Source organism: Colletotrichum paranaense, assembly GCF_030867605.1.
Source record: "Colletotrichum paranaense strain IMI 384185 chromosome Unknown Scaffold_7.1, whole genome shotgun sequence".
Taxonomy (NCBI): Eukaryota; Fungi; Ascomycota; class Sordariomycetes; order Glomerellales; family Glomerellaceae; genus Colletotrichum; species Colletotrichum paranaense.
In genome coordinates, this window is record NW_026848965.1 from 1,446,061 (window position 1) to 1,469,759 (window position 23,699).

Genomic DNA, 23,699 nt, shown 5'->3' on the forward strand with positions numbered 1-23,699 from the left:
CTAGGCTTGAAGCTGATCCGGTGCTGCTCCCAGTCCAGCGAGATATCCATCACCACGGAAATTCATGGGATCAAAGTAGTCGCACCAGTCGCCAATAACCTCTTGGCTCCCTCCAAACTCAACAGTCTTGGTCTTGCCAACAATGACCCCTCCAAGGTCGATGACACGCTGTACATCATCGGGAAAGGCACTTGAAGGTCCATGCAGCCTACGGTAACCCCGATTTCCACATCTCGTATGAACTCCTTTGAGGTGAAACAAGTCTTTGACTGCAACTCTCAGTCCAGCAAACGGCGTATGATCAGCTTTAGAAGAGTTGAATCTCGAAGGAACTGCAACACAGAGCGACGATGCCCCAAATGCAGCGGCGTTCAACGTTTGATACCTTTGATCATGTTAATCCCGCGGTGACAAAAAGAGATAGGGGAATGGGGGGCTGCGTAAAGTGATACCCGGCCAGCCTACTTACGTTTGAGGATCTTCTTGACTTGGTATCGTGCTCAAAACAAAAGATTCGGTATCGTCGGAGAAGAGGCGACAAGGGCCGAAGATTCCACTATTGGAGAAAAAATAGGGTCCTGGAGGGATACGTTCGCTGCCGATTATGTGGAAGAGATATTGGCAATCCTACGATGCGAGGAGCTGCAAGACAGATTCTCCAATCTCTAACTGGTTTGAGAAAATGCAGATGTGCTTCAGAAAGACTTCACAGAATTCCTCGTCGTTCAGCACCCACGAGACATGGGCTCTTCAAGATCATCTCTCAAATTGGATGTACCACTGATAACGAAACATGACAAGGTGCTGATATTAGGTGAGTCGGTGGGCTGCGTCTTGTACTGGTACCAATTTCGTCAGAAAGGCTTTCAGTTACAAGCTAAGTGCTATGATTGTTGTAGGTATCGTCCAGACTTACATTAGGCTGGCCCCGGATGACGAATGCCTTCGTACCAAGCTCGATGACTGTCTTTATTCGCACCACAGCTGGACTCGGAGAGGAAGTCGCACTTTGGTGACAGCGGATTCGTGCTTCGCGGGTGGGCGGGAAATAATCGAGGAGGGGGGCGTGAGTTGACGGGCTGCTGTCACTAGCACCAAATTCGGGGTTGTTGACTGGTGCCAGGACCGGGACCTTACGAACCAACATCGTGAGTAGCCCTGCGCTTGGGAATGGGGAATGTCTTGAGAGGTACTTTAGTCGGGGCAGCTTCCAACTTATAGCTCAGGCTGGCAGATCTTCCGATTTTTGATCCTTGCCTCGATTTCCTTTGAGGTCGTAAAGCCACCTACCGCACTTCGTCTGGACCGGGGCACCAATAAGACATCCAATTGGCGAGGTTGGTGTTGCAAGGGATCGGCCACTCAGCTTTTGACAAACGTCTGTGGGCTGTCGTATATTTGGGCAAACAAAAGCTGGGTTACGTGATCTGAATCTCCTCCGTCTTTGTCCTAGGGTTGTGAGTAGAAATCTGTATCTCAAAATGTTTCGACTTGACATCCTTACGCAGCCTCTCAAGCTTCCCACGCACAGGAACGTTGCTTTAGGCTAATGAAGTATACATTCAGTCGGGTTATGTTCATTCTCATATTTTGTGAGTCTGTCAACGATCTTTACTTTTCCAGACTTGATGCCATGACTTGAGCCTTGAGGCACGGAGTGCTTGGTAAGCATCGAATATTTCGAGGATCAGTCCCTCCATTTCATTATTTTACATGAACTCCGGGAAAAGTGGAAGAGCCAAAGATTTCTAATCCTTGAAGACACATCGAGAGTAGTCACTCTCGTCACGGGTACCTAGGTTCTCCTTCGGCAGATATCTCATAATAGCACCCTCAGAAGCGCCGTCAAACGCACAGAAACGGTGAGTTATCCTCCATTCACCTTCTCTCTTTTCCAAGTTGTCAACATAACGCACCAAGAACGTAGTCCACTTCTCCTCCTGTCCAACTCCGACGATCGTTGTAGCGGTGCAGTACGTCTCTGCATGCGCCTTGCGACCATCTTCCTCAATCTCAATGAGAGATTGACCGATCTGGTGATGGGCAGTCTTGATTGAATTAGAGCCCATTGAGTCGAAGAAGTCTTTGGCTGGGCCGTTGTAGGTCCCGTGGTTATCTGTGGCATCTTCGTGGTAGACGGACTGGACGACGTTGCGAATCAGGCGATCTGCTCCACGAGCGAACCGATAGATGACGGTTCGGATCTCATCCTTGTCTATAATGGTCTGGACTGCGCGGGGGAGGGAGGTCATGTCGACAGGAAGTACTATATTTGTAGCTTCAACTTGTTTGAGTTATCAAAAAACGACACTACCTGAAGTAGGCAGGTGGAAGAGAGGAGATTGCGGAAATAAAAATCCGCTCGCGCTGTTGCCGGTACAATTAGGCTTGATTCAATGCTTTCGGGTGATACAGTCAGTAAGAGGCTACATGTGCTTTATATCTACAGAAATTGAGTTGATGCAGCTTCAGGGATGCCATCTCAAGTGAAGAGTAATTGTCTCATCCGCACGGGTTCATTACAGTCCGCGAAGGCGGCGGACTTTGGTTACGAATACGAAGCACGGCAGTCCATCACATTGGCTCTAGGCTTTACAATGAAAGCGAACCCGAGATGTTGCATTCTTCAACTTGCGGAGTTTCAAGACGGCTATATGGTTCGTTGAACTCAATATCCTCGGCAACTTCAACCACGAAAATGATCAAGGGGTCAAAGCCTTACAATCGTCTTAGAGCTGAGTGAGTAAGTAGGTTGGTCGCCCCAAAATCATACCTAAGTATTTGATAGTGGATATCTTGAGAATTTGTATTATGCGAGCGAGACGCAATTCCCTCAATCAACTCTGATTTGCTAATCACGATTCTGAACTTTGACAGAGTTGCTAGTCGGGAGAGACAGGATTTGAGGGCGGCATATCAGCCACTGTGGCTGTCAGCCACAATGTTGACCAGAAAGACAAATCGTCAATCCGGCGAAAGCGGCGCCCGTGTGCCTAGGATCAATACCCGCCATCTCTTCGCGGACATCTCATCAGCTACCTTACACCTATTGAATCGCGCCTCCAATCACATATGTACCCATGATTGAAAGGGCCGTGCCGTGGAAAGTATACATGTACTCGGTGCGAAAGCGCTCGGACAATGACAATGCCTCCCGGACGGCCCCGTCTCGACCTGGAGCCCTTCAAGGATGAAATCATTGCGGCGTTCAACCGGCGCGAGACGGTCGAGAGCATGTTAAAGGGCCTCGCCGCAAAGGGATACGAAGTCAACGGCAAGACATTCCAGCGCCGACTCCGAGAATGGGGCCTATATCGATATTCCAAGACGCCCAACAAGAAGAATGGGCGAAATGGCACAGCCGAAGCAGCAGCAGCAGCAGCCGCCGTAGGTCAGTCAAGCTTCAGCGCGCGAGCAAGCGCACCGCCGGCAGCGGCAGAGAGCACGGCGCGGGACAGCAGCGCAGCGCAAACCCCAGCATCGAGCGCGACAGCACCCGTCACAAAACCCCTCTTGCAGCCTATCATGCAACATGGAGAGAGGCCCGGCTCCGTAAGTTCTTGAACTCTCCATTCCCAATAGGGTAACTGTAACAGTTGAGAAGCACCAAGTGGGCTGCATGACGGTTGGGACCCAGCCGGTGTGGGATGGGATTGGGGGGGGGATGCATTCTCGTTAGGGAATTATTAAGAGCACAATAGCGCCGCTTTCGCTCGCCGAGAACACGGAAGGGGAAGAATTGCTATCTAATAACTTGATTGCTTCTTCAGTTGCAGGACAGAGACGACGACGACTCATCAGAAAGCATTCCGTCAGCAGCTTCATCGCCAAAAGCACCGCGAAACAACTCTTCACTCTTCAACACATATCTCGAAAGGTTAAGACCGCTTCCGCAAGCTTCAGCGCCCCAACCAAACATGTCTCAAAAAGTCTGGACCCGCCGACACCCCGCAGGCTTCGGCTTGGAGAAGTCACTCGCTGCCGTCCGCGACCCTGCCGCCGCTCCGACTCCGATCCCTTCGCCGCCTCGCGACGTGAGTTCTACCCTAGAGCAACATAAGCCAGCACAACGACAATGAGGCTGTAGCAAACTCTAATAAGCTTGCAGGTCGAGGTGATTCAACAAGAGTGTGATTCCATCACCTTTCAGTCCTTCACATATGAGGATGCATTTGAACTAGGACATCTCCTTCATGCCCGACTCCTCCCCTTCGCCCTCGTCAACAAGAAGCCCACAGTCATCTCGATTGCACTGGCAAACAGCCAACAGGTGCTCTTCCAGACGGCCGTCGGATCCGGCTCTCTTCCCGACAATGAGACGTGGGTGCAGCGCAAGCGCAACGCCGTGCTCCGATGGGGCTGCAGCACCTGGCTTCTTCACAACAAGCTGGGCGGCGATGAGCAGCTCTTTGCCTCAAAGTTTGGTATGAGCACGGAACAGGCTGGAAAGTACGCCATTCACGGTGGCGGCGTGCCCATCCGTGTGCAAGGAGTTGAGGGCGTTGTGGCTGTTGTGGTTGTCAGTGGTCTGAAACAGGATGAGGATCACGGTGTGATTGTTGATGTTATCAAGACTCATTACCAATGATTGCAAAGAAAACCCAGCGACAATGAGAATGATTGAGAGATATTTAGAACTAGTTTCAATAATTCCAGAGGCGACGAGACTCGTCTATGATGTCGGGTCGAGATGCATGAACTACATACGACGTGGAATTGTAGAATTACAAATCGACGGCTCCTCTTCATTGTAGGTAACATCCACTATGGGCTTCGCCGGAGTCCCTATACTCAGCTTCAGTCCTCGCTCAACTGCTACTTTATTTCGAAATCATTCATAGGCGGATACAAGCGGAATCGTCTGACAGATATATCGTCGCTGCCCTTCGGGAAAGTATGTTCATAAGCAAATATGTACGGACCCCTCCAGCAACTGGCAGGATAGAAGACCTCCATTGAATTATCCATCGATGCGGTAAAACGAAAACAACTAGAAACAGAGCTCTAGTGGAACTCAAAATCCACAGACTTCCAGTCAATGTCTTCGTTCATCATGCGTTTTCCTTCTTCCTCCTCCGGTCCCCAGGTGCAAAGTCCAACCCGCATGTAAGGAACGTTCGCCCATTCGCTACTATCACTGCCTGAATTGGCTGGCTGATTTGCGGGACGAAGCAGCACAGCTATGCTCTCAGGGATATTCAGAAGTTCTCCTCGAGTTGAATCAATATCTCCAACATGGAATACCCATAAGTCGCGGAGAACCAATGGCAAATTAGCTTTCTGAGGAAACAGCCAACCGAACCCCGGTAAATCGAACCGCGACAAGTAGCCGTTGAGGTTCAGATGCTCTTGTGTGAATCCGGCATCTGTCATGATTCTGATACGGTCGTAGTCGTGGTCCACGTCTTTGAATTCAGCGTATTCAGACGTGTCTGTCTCCTTGAGGAATTGAACAAGTTTATCTTGCACTTCAAGGGCATCAGTCAAGCGGCAGACTCGACCGCGTGCCCTCATGACATCTTGTCCTTGGAGATAAAATCGAGCTTTCACCACGTAACCTCTTGGCGATCTAAAGTTGGCCGGAACAACCGAGTTCTCCGTGATGCGCCAGCTTAGTGACTCGGCAGGCTTTTCTGTGTGAACAAACAGCTGGCTGAGAACGGGATTCTTGTTGACTATTGCCAAGGCAAATTCTTGGACGAGATCTGCCAGGGAAGGGTTATCATGCGGCCGAATGACCTTGCCCACACGCAGGTTGTAGGCTTGCATAATACCATAGATGCGGTCTACCGGTCTCGAGGTCTGCCTAGACCATGCCATGCTGTAAGGGATGTTGGGGTTCGATGTAGGCAACTTATACATGCCGGAACGGGTAAGGAGTGATTGCGTCTTTTCGATCTTGGTCTTCATGTCTACTTCCCAGTCGCTTAAGTCGTAGCCCATCTGTTCGTGGTATTCAAGGCCTCGTAGTATATTGACGACATCCAAGTAGATGTTGTTGCAAAAATTGACGAACATTGCGAGATATGCTTGGTACTTTCTGCCGTCATCGGACGTGATCCAAACACACGGAAGCCCTTCTGCGCTCAAAATCACAGCATCATTGCGCAACACGGCCTCCTGCAAGGTCCACAGAGATGAAAACCAGGGATCGTTGAGTACGGTTTGCAGTCCAGAACTAATACGGTCGATAGTCTCGCGTACGGCCGTCATCCTGTACTCCTGGTGGCGAACGTCTTCCCAGGTCATGTACGAGGGCATGAGCTGGTTTTTTAATGTGCTGAAGGTGCTGAAAGTGATGGATTCCAATTGGCCGTCGTTCATGTCGTGAAAAGCCTTCGTGAGACTCTCCTGTGTTGCCTCGCACAGCCAAACATGCACCTTGACTGCTTTGTCGAAAATAGCGACCTGGTGACCAACTTCTTCCGCGTTCATGATCTCGTCTTCTTGATCTATGCAAGCGATATCAATCCATGCCCATTCAACGTCCTCAAACGCCATGGAATCAACAACGGCCCGGAACGAGTTCACCGTGAAGTGAGATTCTTTTATTGAGGGTATCTTCCACGAGACGCCCTTCACCGGCAATGCAGGGACGGCATGGTCATCATGCCTGATTTTCCAGCGGCCCCAAGTGTAAGTGAGGATGCTGTACTTTGGCTTCTCCGTTGTTCCATAGACGTTGCGCTCGTCTCTCGGGATTGATGTCAGTGTTGGTATGTGTAATAGTCGCCGGGGCCAGTAGTCATCGGCGTTTTCTGAGGCAGTTAACCGCGGCCAGAAGTCGTCGATGTCCTCCAAGGCAGTTAACTTTTCCTGAATGTCATGCATATCAATGACTATTGTGTTTCATGATTTACGAATCCGTCGCCGAGCTGCACTTACCATACCGGTAGAGTATTATTGACTGGGAGTGATGTATTCCCGATGTCGGCGTACTTTATCAACAACCCCCCATAGGTATTGTGTAGCAAAGTTGCGAGGCTCTCGGCGAGGCAGAAATCTTCCCAAAAGCGCTTCACTGAGCGAAGAGGAAGACCAAAGTCCCAAATGAGGCATAATTACGTTGCGAAGAACGTCAGACGTAAGCAGCAATGACCTGCAGTACTTATTACACTTCATGTGCGTCAAGCCCCACGGCTCGTTCCTGGGACGAATGAGCAGACAAATCTGACATGCAGACCAGGGTGTGGTGCAGGACGCGGTATCACATCAGCTTCTCCAAATGTCAGTAAAGCAAACCAACCTCACTGAGCTTCAACTCTTGCTTTGAATAAGAGAAGGATTCAAGTTGAGCACACGGAAAATCTTCCATATTAAAAGGCGGGTTGAAGTCCACTCAATAGCCCTTCCAGCTCTTCTTTTCTCTTACCCCATCAAACATACCCAAGATTCCCTCATCGTGACCGCATTTTAGGTAGTGATAACAACATCGAGAAAATGTCAGCAACATCATCAGCCCTCGGCGCAGTCTTGGGTTACCTAGGCGCTGAAGTCGCGGGCATAAGCCTCTTCGAACGCCTCTTATGGCCGGAACGCTTCTACAACGCCGTTGACGCCATCGCGCTCATCCGCCTGGCCCTCTTCATGCCCATGGGCGGGCCACTCCACCGCGCAGCCCTCGAGACCCTGGATAAGTTCCGCGATCACGGCCTGTACAAGGGTCGGCGGCGGGGCGACATGCTCGGTACCACCTTCTTCTCCGACAAAGCCAGCGTCCATTACCTCCACAAGACGGCAACCACACCCGAAGGTCGGAAGCTACCACGGGCCGTGCGGAATGGCTTCTGGATTGAGGTTTTGAAGCATGTTGACGATCGCATCGGTCTGGGCGGGTCTTGGACCGGGGCCGGTCCGGCGCCGGTGCCGGATACTGTACGACTGAAGGAGGGAGGTGAGGCACCGGCAGACACGATCAGGACTACAAGGCGGATATACCGTCTTGATCTGGAATTCCAATCTAGTCAAGGAAGCGAAGCGTCTCCAAAACTGAAGGCATTTAACGAAAACTTCGGGTTCAGAACATTGCTAGGTATTGTTGTATCGGAGCTATCCTCAATCCTGCTTGCAGTCGCTGCAGGAATCTGGTCAGCCCAAAGTAGAGATGGACAAGACGCCCCAGCAAAATGGTTCATCGGCTTCCTTTGCATCCCTCTCTTCCTGAAGCTTTTTGCCGCGGTGGCGCGCGTTCGCCGAGAGAGCGTGATACACGACGAAGGCTCACCCGAATCGTCGACCCTAAACGTGACAGCTCCATCTTCACCAGCAGCCGAAGCTCCAATCACTAAGAAGGACCCAACACCCGCCTCCCCAGATCACCACCAGGAAACAGAAATCTTCGAGGTCGAGGTCCCCTCCATCGGCTTCCTCCTCATCTCTACCCCCTCCCCAGCCTCCCAAGCAAGCTTCCAGTTCTTCCGCCACTACGGCCACCCAATCCGCGACAGCGCCCTCGACCGCGCAAGGGAGGTAGCCAGCATAGTGACGGTGTACGCCTTTGTCCTCTATTTCCCCGCGGGACTGCTACTGCTGTCGTGGATGAACGAGTCTATGCAGTACCTCTGGCTGGGTCAGCAGCTGTGGAGCGTCTTGGTCATGCATCTTGTGCGTCTTTTCGGGTGGGAGGGCACTTCGCGGACGGAGGAGGCGGTGGCGGCTGCTCTCGTGAAGGACTTCAGGGTTGTGTTGGCTGGTGAGAAGGCGTGTGTTGAGGCTACACTGCGGATGGAGGAGGTTACGTCGGTTAGGGAGGGTAGGAAGAGGGTGCAAGAGATGCTAGAAGGACTTTAAGATTGTGGTTTTGGTTTCAATGACCGTGGAAACACTTGGGCAAAGAGAAACGCGCATATATACACCGTCCCATTTTCAGCCTTCGTTCACATTGGAGAAGGAACGTTGCAACTCTTCTAAGTATACGAGCTCGCGCCATATATCCTACCATCTTAATCGGCTGATGACTTGTGCAAGACACAGAGACTGTGCAGCCTCTACAACACCTTCCAATCGACTTTTGAAGTCGGAGGAAGAGACTCATTCTTCAAAAAGAATTGACCAATCTTGTTGAGATAGTGTTTCCCAAACATGGACAAAGGCAACTTCTCCAGCAATACGCCGTGTACGAGGCCCAAGTCCTCATAGAGCGCAACCGCATAGATCCGCCGCGACCCATTACTCAAGTCCTTTAGCGTCGCCAGCATATCCTGAACATTCGCCGTGTATCTCTTTGATTTATTGTCCGCTATCACGTCGTCCTGAGGTAAAAAGCAGTCAACGTTGCCCGATAACTTGCGCGGCCCCGGCTTGTCATCCGATGTCAAGGCGATGCCCACCGCGCGCATAGAAACGCTCGCGTCCTCATTGATAAGCCAATCTGCCACTGTCTCGTGATCTTGACGATCAAGGTAGGTATGATCCGAGGATCCCGAGATACCGGCATACCAGCCCGTGGTCTTGGACACGGGTAGCATGGTCCCACCAGATTCGTTCCGCTTCAGGACCCGTCGCATTTCGTTGGCCGTGCCCGTGGAACGAACGAGATTCCTGGCCATACTTTGGTAAAAGATTGCTCCAAACTTCCGCGAACATTCGCGGAGGAAAGCGAGGGGGTATGTTCCGTAGACCATGGGATCCGCTGGGGCAGGCTTGCTGGTAGACTTTGAAGCCTCCAGCTTCTCGACGTACCAGTCCGTCACGCTCACGGCAGACATGATGGCTGGAGCGCGGCTGGATGAGCAGTGTCGAAGGTTCGCATTTGTGAGGATGGTTGTGGGTGATCCGGCGGTGAGAGCGTTGTCAAGCCGGGTCATTACGCAGAGTTGGTAGAGGTCCCTCACTGCACTTGGAAACGTCCGGTTGCTTGCGCTGTCTTGAATGGTCTTCCTGTTCGGATCATTCACGAGTTTTACATCGTACTGAAAGGGCTCGCTGAAGGAGGTTTCGATGGGCTCTGGCAGCAAGTTGAAATCTCGAGTGTCTCTGAGAACTACCATGAGGGTTCTCAACGAGATTGCCGTCCCGCTCCGATCTTCCAGCCTGATCCAGGTGCGAGTATACAGCTGGATTTCAGGGCAGAGAATGCACTCCTGCAAAGTCCAGAGTGAGGACATCCAAAAGGTGGGCTCGCCTGCCGTAAGATCGTCAACAAGATCGACTAGATCTTCCATTCTCTCACGGCGCTTTTTCTTTAGCAGCTCCATCGCCACCGTGGCCGCCTGCGTTGCTTCGGCTATTCTGTCCTTGATTGCGTCGGTGTCACGGTTCGACAAGATTGACTGCGACTTGAGACTCATCCAGTCTAATGCGGCTAGCACGCCATGCCAGGACTCGACGTCGTTGATCCAGGCGATGCAGTGGCTCGATCCCTTGAAAATTGACGCCTGATTCGCAATCTCCTGGGCAGCCCTCGGATCGCTCTTGTCCTGCGGAATGCAGAATAAATCGAACCAAATATAGCGGTAGCCAAGTTCCTTGAGCTGTCCGGGAAGATCGCGTACATCATAAATGGTGTTTTCTGGGACCAGCCACGGTACTCCGGGAACAGTTGTGTCGGTTCGTGTTCGCCAGCGACCCCATGTGTGGCTGATACATACGTATGGAGGGCATTCGGGCAGCTCCTCCACGGTGACTGTCTGTTGACTTTCGTTGTCCCAGAGATAGTACGGATTGATGCTCGCTTGGGCAGCAGTAATTCTCTGGTGTTCCGCATCATTCTGAACAACGGTAGGATATGGGACTTGTTCATCGGCAGGAGAATGGCTTGGATGTAGCACTGGATAGGAAAGTTTTTGAATGGTCGCAATACAAGAAGATCGATACCGGGCATGCTGAAGTCTAGAAAGCTTCATATGGCAGAGAAAAGGCTCCCAAAACATCGGATTGAACTCGAAGAGGAAGAGCCTGAATAGATGCGAGTGGTAGAGGGAGGTGTCTGTCTTGACTTCGCTGGCGATGCGACGAAGATTGTATCCATCGGAAGGATCTGATATCGTCCAAAACGGTCGGTTCTTTTCTAGACGCGTAGTGGTGGCACGCAATAGTTCTTCGTTGCAGTAGGCCGCTTTCCACCAGTATCGGAGAAGGTCAAACGATCTTCTTTGAGCAGGCGAAAGTGAGCGGCAGAACTCGGGCTCATCTCGAATCAAGCGTTGGATTTCCTCCCAGTCTTCGAGGAGCGAGGCCCAGCCGTGCAGCCTCTTATGACCATCGAAGTCTGGCCCTCCCTTGTATCTGGCTAGATGAACCCACAGCGGGCATACCGGCCACAGCCTAGGTTCGAGGGGCTTGAAGTGCAAGTTCTTCATGGCCAACAATGCCTTCCGGCTTTGGTCAACTGAGTCCTGCCATTCTAGTCGCGGTGCTCCCTCGGTCAGGCGTCTCTTTTCCAGGTCATCGTATGCGGCCCATCGAGGGTGAACTAGAGACTCCCACTCAGGGGAGAAGACGTAGGCAGTGCAAATATCATTGTCGGTCTGTTCGCTGGACCATTCCTCGTGCCATTCGGTGAGTTTGGCGGTAATGTCGGTGTTTGATGACCCCATTGCTGCTGCTACGTCTCGGTCAGAGTGTGTCTGCAAAGATTCTTGACTTGCTCGTCTATACCTATCGTCAACCGGAATCGATGTTGCCGTCGTTTGCCGGACTAAGTTCAATTGCTGTCGTTCAAATGAGGGATTTTCAGTCCTCTTTTGTTCAAGAGATTGGGTTATGAGGCACGAGAAGTCGCATTATCTCGACAAAACCTCGTTCATACATCGCTTTAGTATTGCTTTACGCAACGGTCTTGGACTCTGTTATTCCAAGGATTTGGTCCTTCTTCAACCCCTTCTGGCAATATTGTGGACTGACGTATGCAAGTAAGACGCGACTCGCGAATCATCTTCTGACAACATCTTGCTGCCTGGCGCTGGTGATAGCGATATTTAACATCTCCACAATGAGGCCACAGATGATGTCCAATATTTCCGATCTCAGGCCGAGCTTATGAATTCTATAACCTATAAAAACATCAAGACTGAAGACTGAAGGCGAGAAATAGGTTGCGTGGCATGCCTCTCTGCTACGGGCGCAGAATAGCTTGGCACCCACCCCAGAGGGCCAGAATCCGAGCCGGAAGAGCTATCCCCCTCTTTGACTGTTCAAGATGGATCGCTTCACTAACCCCTGGTCGAACACCCCTGTAATTGCTTCACGCGGAGAAATGGGGTAGTCGAGCGGAAGCCGCCGTCCCTAATTCTGATTCTCTCCGCTTTCTGCTCATCTCCATCGTCTAGCAAACACCATGAGCAAAATGACTGAAAGACTGGTATAAATGCGACCTCTGCCAGGAACGGTGGTCGGCTAATCGACGGACTTCTAAAGGGCGACCTGACTGGATGATTCATCAAGTCGAGCAGTCTACCAAATGCAGGTTCATCTGCACAAAGATGGAAGGGGAGGGTAGAGTCGCATCCAAGCGAGCGGCCAGATCTTCCCCCCATGCACGGTTCCTGGCCCGTTCTACCGTGAAGCCACGAGGGAAGGGAGCTGGAGGATAATGAACGTTTGACTACCCAAGCACATTTAGCATGGCACTAGGCCTGTTTTCAACTTACCTCGTGGCGGATAACCTTTGAATCAAAGCTGCGAACCCTTGTCGGCATTCAATGTCACAGCGCCCAGACAGCCAGACAAAGGCTTCGGAGGGTGACCTTCCTTCGCCTCAAGAGGAACAAGACGGGACAGGAAGAAGGAATAGAGCTCAATCACGGAAATTTGGCTCCCTGGAGAGCGCGTTCCGTTGCCAATGCACCCCTGAGCGAGTTCATAATGGGTAAACGGGAAGAGACCCGACAGCCATGGTTAAGTTGGACGGAGATGTCTGAACATATATGAAGACCTCCTTCTCCCGATTGTTTGGTCGAGGCGCGCGCTGTTCTGTCTACCGGCGCAATCGTCGCATTCTCTCTTTTCAGGAACTCATCACGGCTTCCCAGTCATGATGGCGTCTTCTCTGTCCCGCTTGGGCCTTGCCACTCTCTTCATAGGCCTGGCAGCGGCCCAGCGTCAGATTGGGCCCGAAGAGAACCACCCCCCACTCACGACATGGCGCTGTACCAAGGCCGGCGGCTGCACTGAAGTCAACAACTTCATCGTCCTCGACTCCCTCGCGCACAACGTCTACCAGGCCAACGGCGGTGGAAGCTGTGGCTCCTGGGGCAGTCCGCCCAACGAGACGGCGTGCCCGACCAAGGAGGCCTGCGCCGAGAACTGTGTCCAGGAAGGTCTCGACGACTACAGCCGCGTCGGCGTCACGACGAACGGTGGCGCCATGACCATGTACCAGCTCAAGGACGGCGTGCAGGTGTCTCCGCGCGTGTATCTTCTTGACCCTTCCAAGGAGCAATATGAGATGATGCACCTGACGGGCAAGGAGTTTACGTTTGACGTCGATGTATCGAAGTTGCCGTGTGGCATGAATAGTGCCCTGTATACCTCTGAGATGGAGGCCGACGGTGGCAAGAGCGCGCTCAACACTGGTGGCGCTCGTCACGGCACGGGGTACTGCGACGCCCAGTGCTATACTACGCCGTTCATCAACGGTGAAGCCAACATTGAAGGATACGGTGCATGCTGCAATGAGATGGTGAGTTGCCTGTCCTTGGTGGGTACTCAAGAAGCGACTAACGTGCCATCACAGGACATCTGGGAGGCCAACTCGCGTTCTGCTCATCTGGCGCCGCACCCGTGCAACCAGACTGGTGTCTATCTCTGCGAGGGCGAAGACTGTGCCTTTGAAGGCGTCTGCGACAAGAACGGCTGTGCCTGGAACCCGTACCGGTCAGTGACCAGCTTTGCAGCCCAATAGTATTGAACAGAACCTAACCCTAGAAACAGAGTCAACCAAGGTGACTTCTACGGCCGCGGCTCAGGGTTCGATGTCGACACCACGCGTCCCTTCACAGTCATCACACAGTTCCCCGCCAACGAAGCCGGCGTCCTCACCGAGATCCACCGCCTCTACATCCAAGACGGCCACCTGATCCGCAGCGAGGTCGTCAACAACACTGATCTTCCGCAGGTCAACTACCTTAACGATGAGTTCTGCGCGGCGACGGGCTCGCGGCGGTTCATGGATCTCGGGGCGCACCGGGAGATGGGCGAGTCGTTTGATCGGGGCGTGGTGCTTGCGTTTAGCATCTGGTGGGATGCCGGCGGTGGGATGAGGTGGCTGGACGGTGCGCCGGAAGCCGGGCCATGCAATGAGACGGAAGGATTCCCGGAGAACGTTGTCAAGGTTGAGCCGAACCCGGTTGTGACGTTTAGCAATATCAAATGGGGCGAGCTTGGGTCTACGTTCAAGCCTCAGTGTAAGAACAAGCCCAGGAATGTGTAAGTCGTCTAGTGAATAGCAGTCCACTTTCATGCGTCGAGTTTTGTCATTCTCTTTGATATGTCGCCTTGTTGGTATGTCCGTAGACCATCATGTTTGATAAGGCATCGTGACTGTCCTGGGGAAAGGTAAAGTTGTAGAAATGAATAGTTGAGAGAAGGGAGAAGAAGGTTCCAGGCCGGAGAGGACCGCCGAACGCGGCCCCACCAGATTGGCGGCTGAGTCAGCAGTCCAGAGCTTGGACGCGTCGCGTAAAGTGGTCGGTGGTTCCTGCCGCCGATGGTCAAGTCGCCCCGCGGTTCCAGCTCCGACCATGGATGAGCTGCGAACACCTCCACCTACTTACACATTCCCTCTCCGTCACTCTCGGGATGCCTTTCAACGTTTCCGAGCCATCGCGAATACATAACAGCGCATAACATGGAGGCAGCAACTGAGCGCCACTTCTTCCACCACGGCGCTCCGAAGCCTGGCGCAACCAAGACCGCCCTCAGAGTAGAGTATCCCACAGTCCTACAAATGCAATGCACTTTCCGATCATTTATGTGACACTGCTACATGATGGGAGCTTTTGCTGACTGGAATATACTGCAGGCCATTGAGAGAGAAAAGCTGGACTGCCAATGGTGCCAGATTCGAGCATTTCCGAACCATAAACAATACCCAATCACTATCGTAAACGAGGTCGACGACGAAATAATACCGCCCAACTTTCGATTTCTGCAGCACTCAAAGCTCGGTCACGGGGTGCAAGCCGCAGAGGATAGTTTCCGAAGCGGATGCGAATGTGAAGACGAGGAAGAATGCCAGTATGCGGGCTGTCTCTGCCTGCAGGAGCAAGAAGACGACTCAGATGACGAGGGCGAAGCGAGAAAAAAGGCCTACATGTACCATATGCACGGCGTCAAAGCTGGGTTGCTGCGGTCAAAATTCCTGGGCTCAACGCGGCCCATTTACGAGTGCCACGAAGGCTGCGCATGCGACGTGACCTGTCCTAACAGGGTGGTCGAAAGAGGTCGTCAGGTTCCTCTTCAGATTTTCCGGACTGAGAAGACGGGCTGGGGTGAGTTGAGCTGAGAGGCTGCTGCTATGCTGGAGAGAAGCTTACTCTATGAGACTAGGTGTTCGATCGTTGCTCGACATTCGACGAGGACAGTTCGTCGATAACTACATTGGCGAGATCATTACACCACAGGAAGCCCAACGCCGACGGGATACCTCGAATATTGCGCAACAGAAGGACGTGTACCTTTTCGCGCTCGACAAGTTCACGGATGAAGACTCCCCTGACATGCGCCTGCAAGGCCCCCCGCTCGAGATAGATGGCGAATTCATGTCCGGCCCGACTCGCTTCATCAATCACTCCTGCGAACCGAATTTGCGTATCTTTGCGCGCGTGGGAGACCACGCCGACAAACACATTCACGACCTTGCCTTCTTTGCGCTTCGCGACATTCCCCGAGGAGAGCAGCTCACGTTCGACTACGTCGACGGTGTCAGCGACGACGCTGTTGATGCGAAGGACAAGAGCAAGCAAGGCGACATGGTTCCGTGTCTTTGCGGCAGCAAGAATTGTCGCCAGTTCCTGTGGTAGTCGTTCAGTATCAATGATATCTGTCTGGATTCGATCGCGTTTCTAGCTTCTGGTTTGTCGGAAGGTCGGATACCAATTCGATGCTAGCCGCGAAGTGCCACATACTGTCGGCGGTAGCGGGATTTGTGGAAGTCAAGGAGCCGTCAATGACGAAAGATGCCAACGTCATCGGCATCGGGCTTTTACAGAGCTTACCTCCAACCTTGCTGATAGGTACGGACGGAAGTCTGGCTTCAAAAATGGGCCCAGATCGAGGATACCGGGAGACAGCGGGCAAGCAAGACTGGGTCAGGTGCCGAGACGGCATGACACGGAGGCTCCGTGGGTTGATGAAGCATCAAGCCTACAAAGAGCCCACAATTTGGATCTTCAGGGATGGCCGGTGCGCCCGGTTCGTCTGAAGAGGCGGACAACTCGGGACGCCAAGGGGGGATGCCCTGGATTGGGACATAAAGCATGGCCTTACTGACGTCCAACTCGTGCACGGCGCACATGTTAATTGTCAGGTCGGAGGGGGCATGACGCGACGAAATGCATCTAAGCCTGGGACGCAAATTGAGGTGTCAGATCTGGTGTTGCGATAGAGACGCAGATCTTATGTGCTACTAAGGCAAACTTCCAAATTGGCGCTGGAGTCAGGTAACGGGATCTCGGCAATGGCGTCTCAATTGGTGTAATACGAGACGGGCCCCGGTCGATATCCATTCTAGAAGCGCCAATTTGAGCACCGCTATGACCTCTACGAATACTATTAGGAAAAGGTAGTGATTAGTGAATTGTCTTCACGGATGGTGTCTCTAACTCGCGTGCGTGATCGAGATGTGCTGGTAGAGGCGCCTGCTATACGCCATCGGTATGCAGTTGGCCGCTGTCCGTGTTTATTGATCAGGCGTCCAGTTCATGGTGGCTCAGCAGAACCTTGGAGTGATCCCCTCACAACCAACACTGAGGGCCAATCGTAGTGTATGTAGAGCTCGAGGGTGAAAAAGAAGGCCGATGGAGGGGAGTCTTGCGGCATGAAGCGAGTGGGCTGAGGAATGCTGGGGAGGACCCTGTGCTGGGCTGACTTTTCGGATGGATCTCGCCAAGGCACTTGTGACCAAACCTTGAAGAGCTGGACTTACAGAAATAAAATAGCTGTGGACACTGAAGGGAGTTTGTGTGTCTGTACGGATGTGAGAGACACTTAGGGGAGAGAGAACCATGTGGCTGGGCCGATCCAATGTCTCGATCCATTGTCTCTTAGCGTCTATCGAATATTTCTGAAAGAGGATAATCCACGTGCAAACGGGAGACTCGAAGGAGCAAAACATGTCTTGATTTGGATGCTGAACCCAGAGATATCCCACGGGTGCGTGCATTCAAATCATACACAAGGTACGGAGTACCTTAAGGTAAGGTAAGGTACCTCGGATCTTAAAAGAGGAATGCTCAAAGGGGGAAGAGGGACGAAAAGTCGAGGTCCACTGCTTTCTCGCCTTATCTCTTCGCAAGCGAAGCGGACGGGAAGCGAAAAACAAGCCCAATTTCGACGTCTCACAGCGGCAACCCACTGGACAAGCCTGGACTAGCACCATCCCTGCTGCTGATATCCTCTTCCGGGGAACTGCAACCACTGATCATCTGCTGCATTCTTTCCATTTTTTACCTCGAGATGTACTAGGGTACCTACCTAGGTATCCGTAGAGGTGAGCGATAAGGTACCAAGAGAGACTCACTCACCACACTCACCTTGCCTTCACCATCTCACCTCTCACCACTCACCTCACCTGCCACCTTACCTCTCGCAGTAATCCTTCCTTTCGTCACCACTGGACCTCAGGTGCCTCACCCACCCTCCCAAACACAGTCCTAGTCCCTCACTTTCTCTCGTCACTTTTCATCTTCTCCTCTGCTGCCCTCCTTCTGCCGCCTGTAACGTTTTTGAGGAGCTCCTCTCTGCTCTGTGCCTCTCACCACCCACCTTCACTCTGCCCTCGTTCCATTCGCAACGCCTCCCCCTCGAATACGTACCTTTCTTGACTTCAGCTACACCACTTCCCGTCGCTCTCCCCACGCTCCGTCCGGGACCAACACGACACACACGACACACACACACACCTTTTTAATACACGACAGCCGCAGCTCGTCGACCAACCAGCGTCAGATCGTCACGTCAACGACACAAGGGTCTAGACCCTCCAACAGCCCATACTCGTTTCCTCTCCTCTTTCAACATCGCCCCCGTTTTCACCACCCGACCTCTCTACGGCAAAGCCACTAATTAGTTCCCGCCAACCTTTTGACATCTTTGTTCAGTACAGCTAGCCGAAGCTTGTCTTGACTCGTCTTTCATCTCGAGGTCAACGGCGACACTTGATTATCACCAACACGCCGCAAATCACAACCTGGGCAATGGCACGAGACGCATCAGCTTGCTAGAATCAATCTCCCTCGCCAACACAGAACCGAACACCCCATCCTCCATCTGAAGGCGTTGACAATATGGTAAATATTTACTTCCTCTCCCTCTCGTCTCTGTATGATACCGCCGTCGGACACTACTCCGATACGCCCAAGCGCTCTTCCTGCCAATACCTGCATACCTCGTCCGACCACCTCCCGCATGTTCTCAGACTGACGATCCTTCTTGCATAGGGCTGCTGTCTCTCCCGCCCCCAGGGCTCTAACGCTCCCTACCCGGGTCCGACCAACACGGGCTCCGCGAGAGCTATCAACTCTGCGCCCGCCTCCGTTCATCGCGACGATGACTCTCCTGCCGAAACAACACAGACCTCCTCCGGTCGCCGTCGGGGCCGCCACTCTAGTATGCCTCTCGACAAGCACATCAACAAGCCTCTGCGCCGCCACGTCTGGGCTTCTAAGGGTCGCGCCTGGACCCGTGTCGCAATAGACCGCGAGCGAAGAGACTTCTTTGACACCCGCGTTACTGGCCGCCCAGAAGTCTGGCAGTCTTTGCGCGCAGCCCTCGAGGTTATCTGGGACCCCGTCAGCCAGGGTGCCGCTGACGACGGCACCGATGGTCTTGCGACAGCGCAAGGCATTCTTAATGCGGCAGAGATCACTCTTCCCACGGGTGATCTTGCTCAGGGTGCCTACGATCAACTGGGCAACTACTATCCCCTGTCTGAGTGGCTTGTCGCCGATCCCACGAATTTGGTAGAGGACGATGCCACGATTGATGGCGCCGACGAAGCGCTCTCTACTAGAGACCTCAAGGACGATCTCGCGGGAGGAGAGGAGACTACGGAGGAGCTGGACGAGGACGACAACGTTCGCCGGAGAGAAGAGAAGGGTAAGGCCGTCGTCAACGCCCGGGATCAGCTCTCCGTTCTAGCCCGCCTGAGCGAGACTGCGCGCGATGTCACTGTCAGCTTTGTCAAGAGCGATAGCGTCAAAACTGTTGCTCGTAAGATCCAGGAGCAGTCAGGAGTAAGTAACATATCTTGAGTTCTGCCTCAGCCTAATTTTCCTGGAGAGGACATCATCTAACAAGCTCCCAGCTCGCTAGCACCAAAAAGATTCGTATCGCCTATATGGGCAAGATCCTTAAGGACAATCTCTCCCTCGCTGAACAGGGCTGGGCAGAGGGTCATGTGGTCAACGCCCTCGTTTTCGACAGATAGCATCGTCGAGAATCGCAGGCGGACAGATATGCGCCCATTTGGCTTAAGACGGCATGGGTTCGCCGACTGAGAACGTCGTCTCAAGACATGCAACGCGGCCTACACTCTTCTCCTCAGTAAAGAACGACGACAAACACAACGCACATCGCCATGGCGTACGCAACACGGCTGCAGGCATGGCGCCACCCCGATCACATTCGATTCGATTTGGTTGGGTACACACCTCGACATGAATTTTCCTTTGGTCTGGCTTTCCTCAGTCTGGATAAATACCCCCTTTCATTATGGTGCGGGACTCTTTTTTAATATTCCATTATAGTCGATCAGGCGTTCCGGAGGATGGAAACCCACTGCCTCACAAAAGAAGTTGGTCAGCAATTCATTGCAGGCGTTCGTTTTTCCCATCATGAGCACTTCACAGATGTTTTGGTTCTTTCTCTTCTTAGTTGTTAATAGCGGTCATTACGATCATTCGACAAGCGAGCCTTTCTCCAAGGTGTAGGGCAGCGATGAGTGGCTGTCACTGCGGAGAGGTACAATACCAATAATTACTCAAGATCTGTTCAGCCTTTTTATGTGTTGCAATGCCTGTTTTCCTCGTGTGATTTAGGAGAGGCAAGTAGAGACGATGATCTCTTTGGACTTTGAACACCTCATGCACACGATCATACATGCCCACCCAAATTTGCGTGCAGGAAAAAGACCATTTGTTGAACATCAAGAACATCTCATTTCTACCTACTCATGACGCCTGACCGGGCTGCACTTTTTACTCTAACCTCAAAGAGATAAGAAGAGGAGAGGGGAGTCTCTCCTTCTCAACCCCCACGCCCCCTTGTTCATTCCCATTTCAACTCAACTCGACGCTGTCGACAAGCCAGCCACTACCACCACCACATGATTTACTTTTCCCCGGCATACACCATCGAAAACTCAACACTTGTGTCTCTTTCCTGGCTCTTCATTACACCTGTAGCCATAGTGGGCCTCAGATAGCCAGGGGAACAAACCGCAAGTCTCCGTATATAGCCTTTCATCCCCTTTATCAGGTCTCTTATGCCGCTGAGCCAATCTTATTGAGACCCTTGAGGGATCCCAAGCTCAGGGCCAGACCCTGCGATCTGCTTCTTATTCTGACGAAGCCAGTAATCGGTCCGTCTTCGCCTTCCTTCTCGATACTCAAGTTGGCCAGAGCATCCTCGCCTAGAAATCGTATTAGCTTACAAATGCTGCGAATATCAATGAACCAGGGAAAGTAAACTTACCAAATACACTGCGAGCGTACAGGTTGGCACTCAGGAACTGGCAGTCGCCCTTCATGCTGGCCTCGGGGGTCAAGCAGTTCATGTTGGTCGCCGCCATCAGCTGCTCGAGGAAATCGCGCAGAGACTTGGCCTTGGAGTTGATGTTGACCTTATTCTCCCACTCAAACTCGGTCCACATCGTGCGGAACTGTGTCTCGGTACATGTTGCCGGCTGGATGTAGTCCATAATGTCCACATGAAGGTCGTTGAGAATGACGACGTTTGTATCCGTTGAGTGAGCACCGTCGTAGACAACGTTGCCAAAGATGACACCAGTGTCCGTAGAGGACACCTTGATTGTGCACTGCACGTTGTGGAAGTCATGAGGTCCCAGGTTTTGTGTCGTCGGCCGCTCGACGACCTTCAAGTCACCGAGAGTGGCAAACTCGACGGAGAGATTCTGCAGCGTCTCCATCGTCTGGTTGACCAGAAGGACGTCCAGAACGATGTCGAACTGGTGAACCTTGACGTAGGCCTCGGCATAAACAGGGTCGGAGAAACCGGTAAGCTGCACCACACGGCTGAGCTTAGACGACAGATCCTCGGCGGTGGCCTCTCCACCTGTTGCGCGCTCCAGGTCAACCTCGATCTCGTCCAGACCATCGCTAGCATTCTTCTTCGAGAGCTGGCGGATCTGAACGACATCGTCAACCTGGATGGCCGTCTTGGCCTTCTCAACGGCCTCCTTGGCGGCCTTCTTCTTCTCCTCGGCCTGGACCATCGCTCTGAACGCCTTGCGGGTGTCGTCGAGGTAGACAGTCTCGAGCTCCTTGTTCTGGGCGAACTCGGCGAGCGAGCGGACGCAAGACATGATGCGGTCAACCGAGTCCTCATCAATGGGGGCCTTGACGAATTGCGACTGGCCGACGCGGATGATGGAGATCATGATAAGCATGGCCTCACCGCGGAGAGCATTGGTGCGCGCTGACTCGGCAGAGATCTCTGCGTGGCGCATAACCAACTTGACGAGGGTGGCGGAGAGAACGGTTGCGAGGTAGTAGTCGCCGTCGAGAATGAGCTGGCGCAGAGGAGGCTTCTGGGCAGCCTTGACAGCCTCCAGCTTGGCAGCAACAGCAGACTGGCTGGTAAGGGCGGTCTCGGTCGCGTACGTTCCATCGGCAAGAACCTTACGGGAGCCGGTAGGTGCTGCGGGCTTTGAGTGTCCGTTGACCTGCTCCTTGTTCTCTTCTTCGCTATCGCCGTCCAGAAGTCGTTGTTCCGAAGCGAGAATCGGGATCTCGCCGAGGCTGGCACGAATGCTCTTCCATGCATCCCGAATGTCGCGCTCCTCCAGGGAGTATTCTCCTATGATCCACATGATACCTCTGTACACCTTCCCGGCACGCACCTCGCTGAGGGTAGCAACTAGCCTCTGGACGATCGGCTTCCGCAGCTTGGGGAACTTCTCCACGACCTCCTTGACGAAGTTGATGACATCGACGGCTGAAGTGTTATTGAAGTCGGCGATGAAGTCCATGAGCAGGTCGACGACGCTAGCGGCAACCTCTGAGAACTTGATGGCGCACTGGTGGATGGTGTGGATGAGGAGCTGGCGGTACTCGGTGTTCTTCTCGTACTCCTGGTCGACAGTCTTGGAGAGCTCCTTCTTAAGCAGCAGGACAACCTCCTCGACATTCTTGCTTGACACCATCTCGAGAGCAATATCCAGAGCCTTGCGTCTGACATCAATATCGGGGCTGGAAAGAACGCGTAGGATCTCCATAACCAAGTCGTCCAGAATACCCTCGTTCTTTTTCCGCAGTTGATCAACCCGGTCAAGCACGATGAGCTTGACATTGTTATCGGCCTCCTTGATGCTGAGCTCGATGAACTTGGCGGCCGCGGCCTTGACGGCGACAGGGTTGTTTGTGAGGGCGGTTAATGAGGAAGCGGCTTCGTATACGACGGTCGAGGTGTTGGCTTCGAGGAGGTCGAAAATGAGTCTGAGATACCGTGCCTAATCAAAGTCAGATGTGCGACAAGGCAATGTCCGTTCTCGGTTCTCGTTACCTTGTTCTGAGAGTTCTGGACGGCATCCTTGCGGATGAACTCGAGCTCAACAAGCTGCAACAGCTCTTCTGCGTTCGGGATACCCTCAAATACCGTGCTCAGGTAGAGCAGTGCCTTCTCGTGGTCGATAGAGGCCAGCGCAGCGAAAGCGTTGCGCTTGCATGTGGGATCGTTCTCGGATTCGAGGAATGTGGCAATGAGCTCTGAGGCATCGGGAATCAGGCTGGCGGAGTGTGTGTAGATGGAGGAAACCGCAAAGACGGCGTTCTTGCGCACGTAGGCGTGGCGGTGCTCGAGACATTGTCTGGCGGAGGAGAGGAGAGGCTCGATGAGCTCGGCTTCTCTAAGCTTGCACAAGAAGCGAAGAGTGTTTCCCCGGATGTACTCGTTGGGGTGCTGCAAGTCGTTTCTGATACCGTTGCTAAGGCCAGAGTGTCAGCAGGGGTGCAGCTGCGAAGGGAACGAACAAGCCAGCCACGAACCAGACCAAGATCATTTCTTGCTTCAGCTTGCCATTGGAGTCGAGCTTGGGGCAAATCTCATAGTAAAAGTACAATAGCTTCTTCAGAGCCTTGTGCTTCGAGGGCATGACGAATCGGATGATGTGCATGAGCAAGTTGGGCATGGGATCGCCATTGAGCATGATCGTGAGAATGCGCTTCATGGTCTCGACTTTGCTCTCGTCGGTGCCCTTCTCGAGCTGCGTGCGCAGGTCCGAGAGGGAGGGAACGTCGGCGGCATTGTCCTGGTGCACCAAGCTGTACGCATTTTCCAGAAAGGAGGCCATCGTGGCGGGT

At 52.9% G+C, this 23,699-nt stretch overlaps 10 protein-coding genes across 10 annotated transcripts; 4 read left to right on the top strand and 6 right to left on the bottom strand.

Annotated features, from left to right (window-relative positions):
• CPAR01_09306 (uncharacterized protein) lies at nucleotides 1–1,147 on the bottom strand (the record flags this gene model as incomplete). Its single annotated transcript, XM_060493571.1, has 4 exons — nucleotides 1–385; nucleotides 470–578; nucleotides 737–839; nucleotides 917–1,147. 4 exons carry the CDS (start codon nucleotides 1,145–1,147, stop codon nucleotides 1–3), a joined length of 828 nt encoding a protein of 275 aa, XP_060347701.1.
• A 601-nt stretch (nucleotides 1,148–1,748) lies between these two features.
• Nucleotides 1,749–2,252, bottom strand: CPAR01_09307 (uncharacterized protein; the record flags this gene model as incomplete). Its single annotated transcript, XM_060493572.1, has 1 exon — nucleotides 1,749–2,252. One exon carries the CDS (start codon nucleotides 2,250–2,252, stop codon nucleotides 1,749–1,751), a length of 504 nt encoding a protein of 167 aa, XP_060347702.1.
• An 889-nt stretch (nucleotides 2,253–3,141) lies between these two features.
• On the top strand, nucleotides 3,142–4,588 carry CPAR01_09308 (uncharacterized protein; the record flags this gene model as incomplete). The annotated part of the gene is made up of 3 exons (XM_060493573.1): nucleotides 3,142–3,552; nucleotides 3,771–4,034; nucleotides 4,109–4,588. The coding sequence occupies 3 exons, from the start codon at nucleotides 3,142–3,144 to the stop codon at nucleotides 4,586–4,588; spliced, it is 1,155 nt and encodes a 384-aa protein (XP_060347703.1).
• A 416-nt stretch (nucleotides 4,589–5,004) lies between these two features.
• CPAR01_09309 (uncharacterized protein) lies at nucleotides 5,005–6,831 on the bottom strand (the record flags this gene model as incomplete). The annotated part of the gene is made up of 1 exon (XM_060493574.1): nucleotides 5,005–6,831. One exon carries the CDS (start codon nucleotides 6,829–6,831, stop codon nucleotides 5,005–5,007), a length of 1,827 nt encoding a protein of 608 aa, XP_060347704.1.
• A 609-nt stretch (nucleotides 6,832–7,440) lies between these two features.
• Nucleotides 7,441–8,790, top strand: CPAR01_09310 (uncharacterized protein; the record flags this gene model as incomplete). The annotated part of the gene is made up of 1 exon (XM_060493575.1): nucleotides 7,441–8,790. One exon carries the CDS (start codon nucleotides 7,441–7,443, stop codon nucleotides 8,788–8,790), a length of 1,350 nt encoding a protein of 449 aa, XP_060347705.1.
• Nucleotides 8,791–8,987: 197 nt separating this feature from the next.
• On the bottom strand, nucleotides 8,988–11,537 carry CPAR01_09311 (uncharacterized protein; the record flags this gene model as incomplete). The annotated part of the gene is made up of 1 exon (XM_060493576.1): nucleotides 8,988–11,537. One exon carries the CDS (start codon nucleotides 11,535–11,537, stop codon nucleotides 8,988–8,990), a length of 2,550 nt encoding a protein of 849 aa, XP_060347706.1.
• Nucleotides 11,538–12,973: 1,436 nt separating this feature from the next.
• CPAR01_09312 (glycosyl hydrolase family 7) lies at nucleotides 12,974–15,962 on the top strand (the record flags this gene model as incomplete). Its single annotated transcript, XM_060493577.1, has 5 exons — nucleotides 12,974–13,621; nucleotides 13,676–13,815; nucleotides 13,873–14,345; nucleotides 14,937–15,431; nucleotides 15,490–15,962. 5 exons carry the CDS (start codon nucleotides 12,974–12,976, stop codon nucleotides 15,960–15,962), a joined length of 2,229 nt encoding a protein of 742 aa, XP_060347707.1.
• A 908-nt stretch (nucleotides 15,963–16,870) lies between these two features.
• Nucleotides 16,871–17,275, bottom strand: CPAR01_09313 (uncharacterized protein; the record flags this gene model as incomplete). Its single annotated transcript, XM_060493578.1, has 1 exon — nucleotides 16,871–17,275. One exon carries the CDS (start codon nucleotides 17,273–17,275, stop codon nucleotides 16,871–16,873), a length of 405 nt encoding a protein of 134 aa, XP_060347708.1.
• Nucleotides 17,276–18,446: 1,171 nt separating this feature from the next.
• On the top strand, nucleotides 18,447–19,588 carry CPAR01_09314 (ubiquitin domain-containing protein; the record flags this gene model as incomplete). The annotated part of the gene is made up of 3 exons (XM_060493579.1): nucleotides 18,447–18,569; nucleotides 18,624–19,394; nucleotides 19,466–19,588. The coding sequence occupies 3 exons, from the start codon at nucleotides 18,447–18,449 to the stop codon at nucleotides 19,586–19,588; spliced, it is 1,017 nt and encodes a 338-aa protein (XP_060347709.1).
• Nucleotides 19,589–20,642: 1,054 nt separating this feature from the next.
• On the bottom strand, nucleotides 20,643–23,689 carry CPAR01_09315 (uncharacterized protein; the record flags this gene model as incomplete). Its single annotated transcript, XM_060493580.1, has 4 exons — nucleotides 20,643–20,791; nucleotides 20,854–22,849; nucleotides 22,903–23,323; nucleotides 23,385–23,689. The coding sequence occupies 4 exons, from the start codon at nucleotides 23,687–23,689 to the stop codon at nucleotides 20,643–20,645; spliced, it is 2,871 nt and encodes a 956-aa protein (XP_060347710.1).
• Between the last annotated feature and the right edge of the window lie 10 nt (nucleotides 23,690–23,699).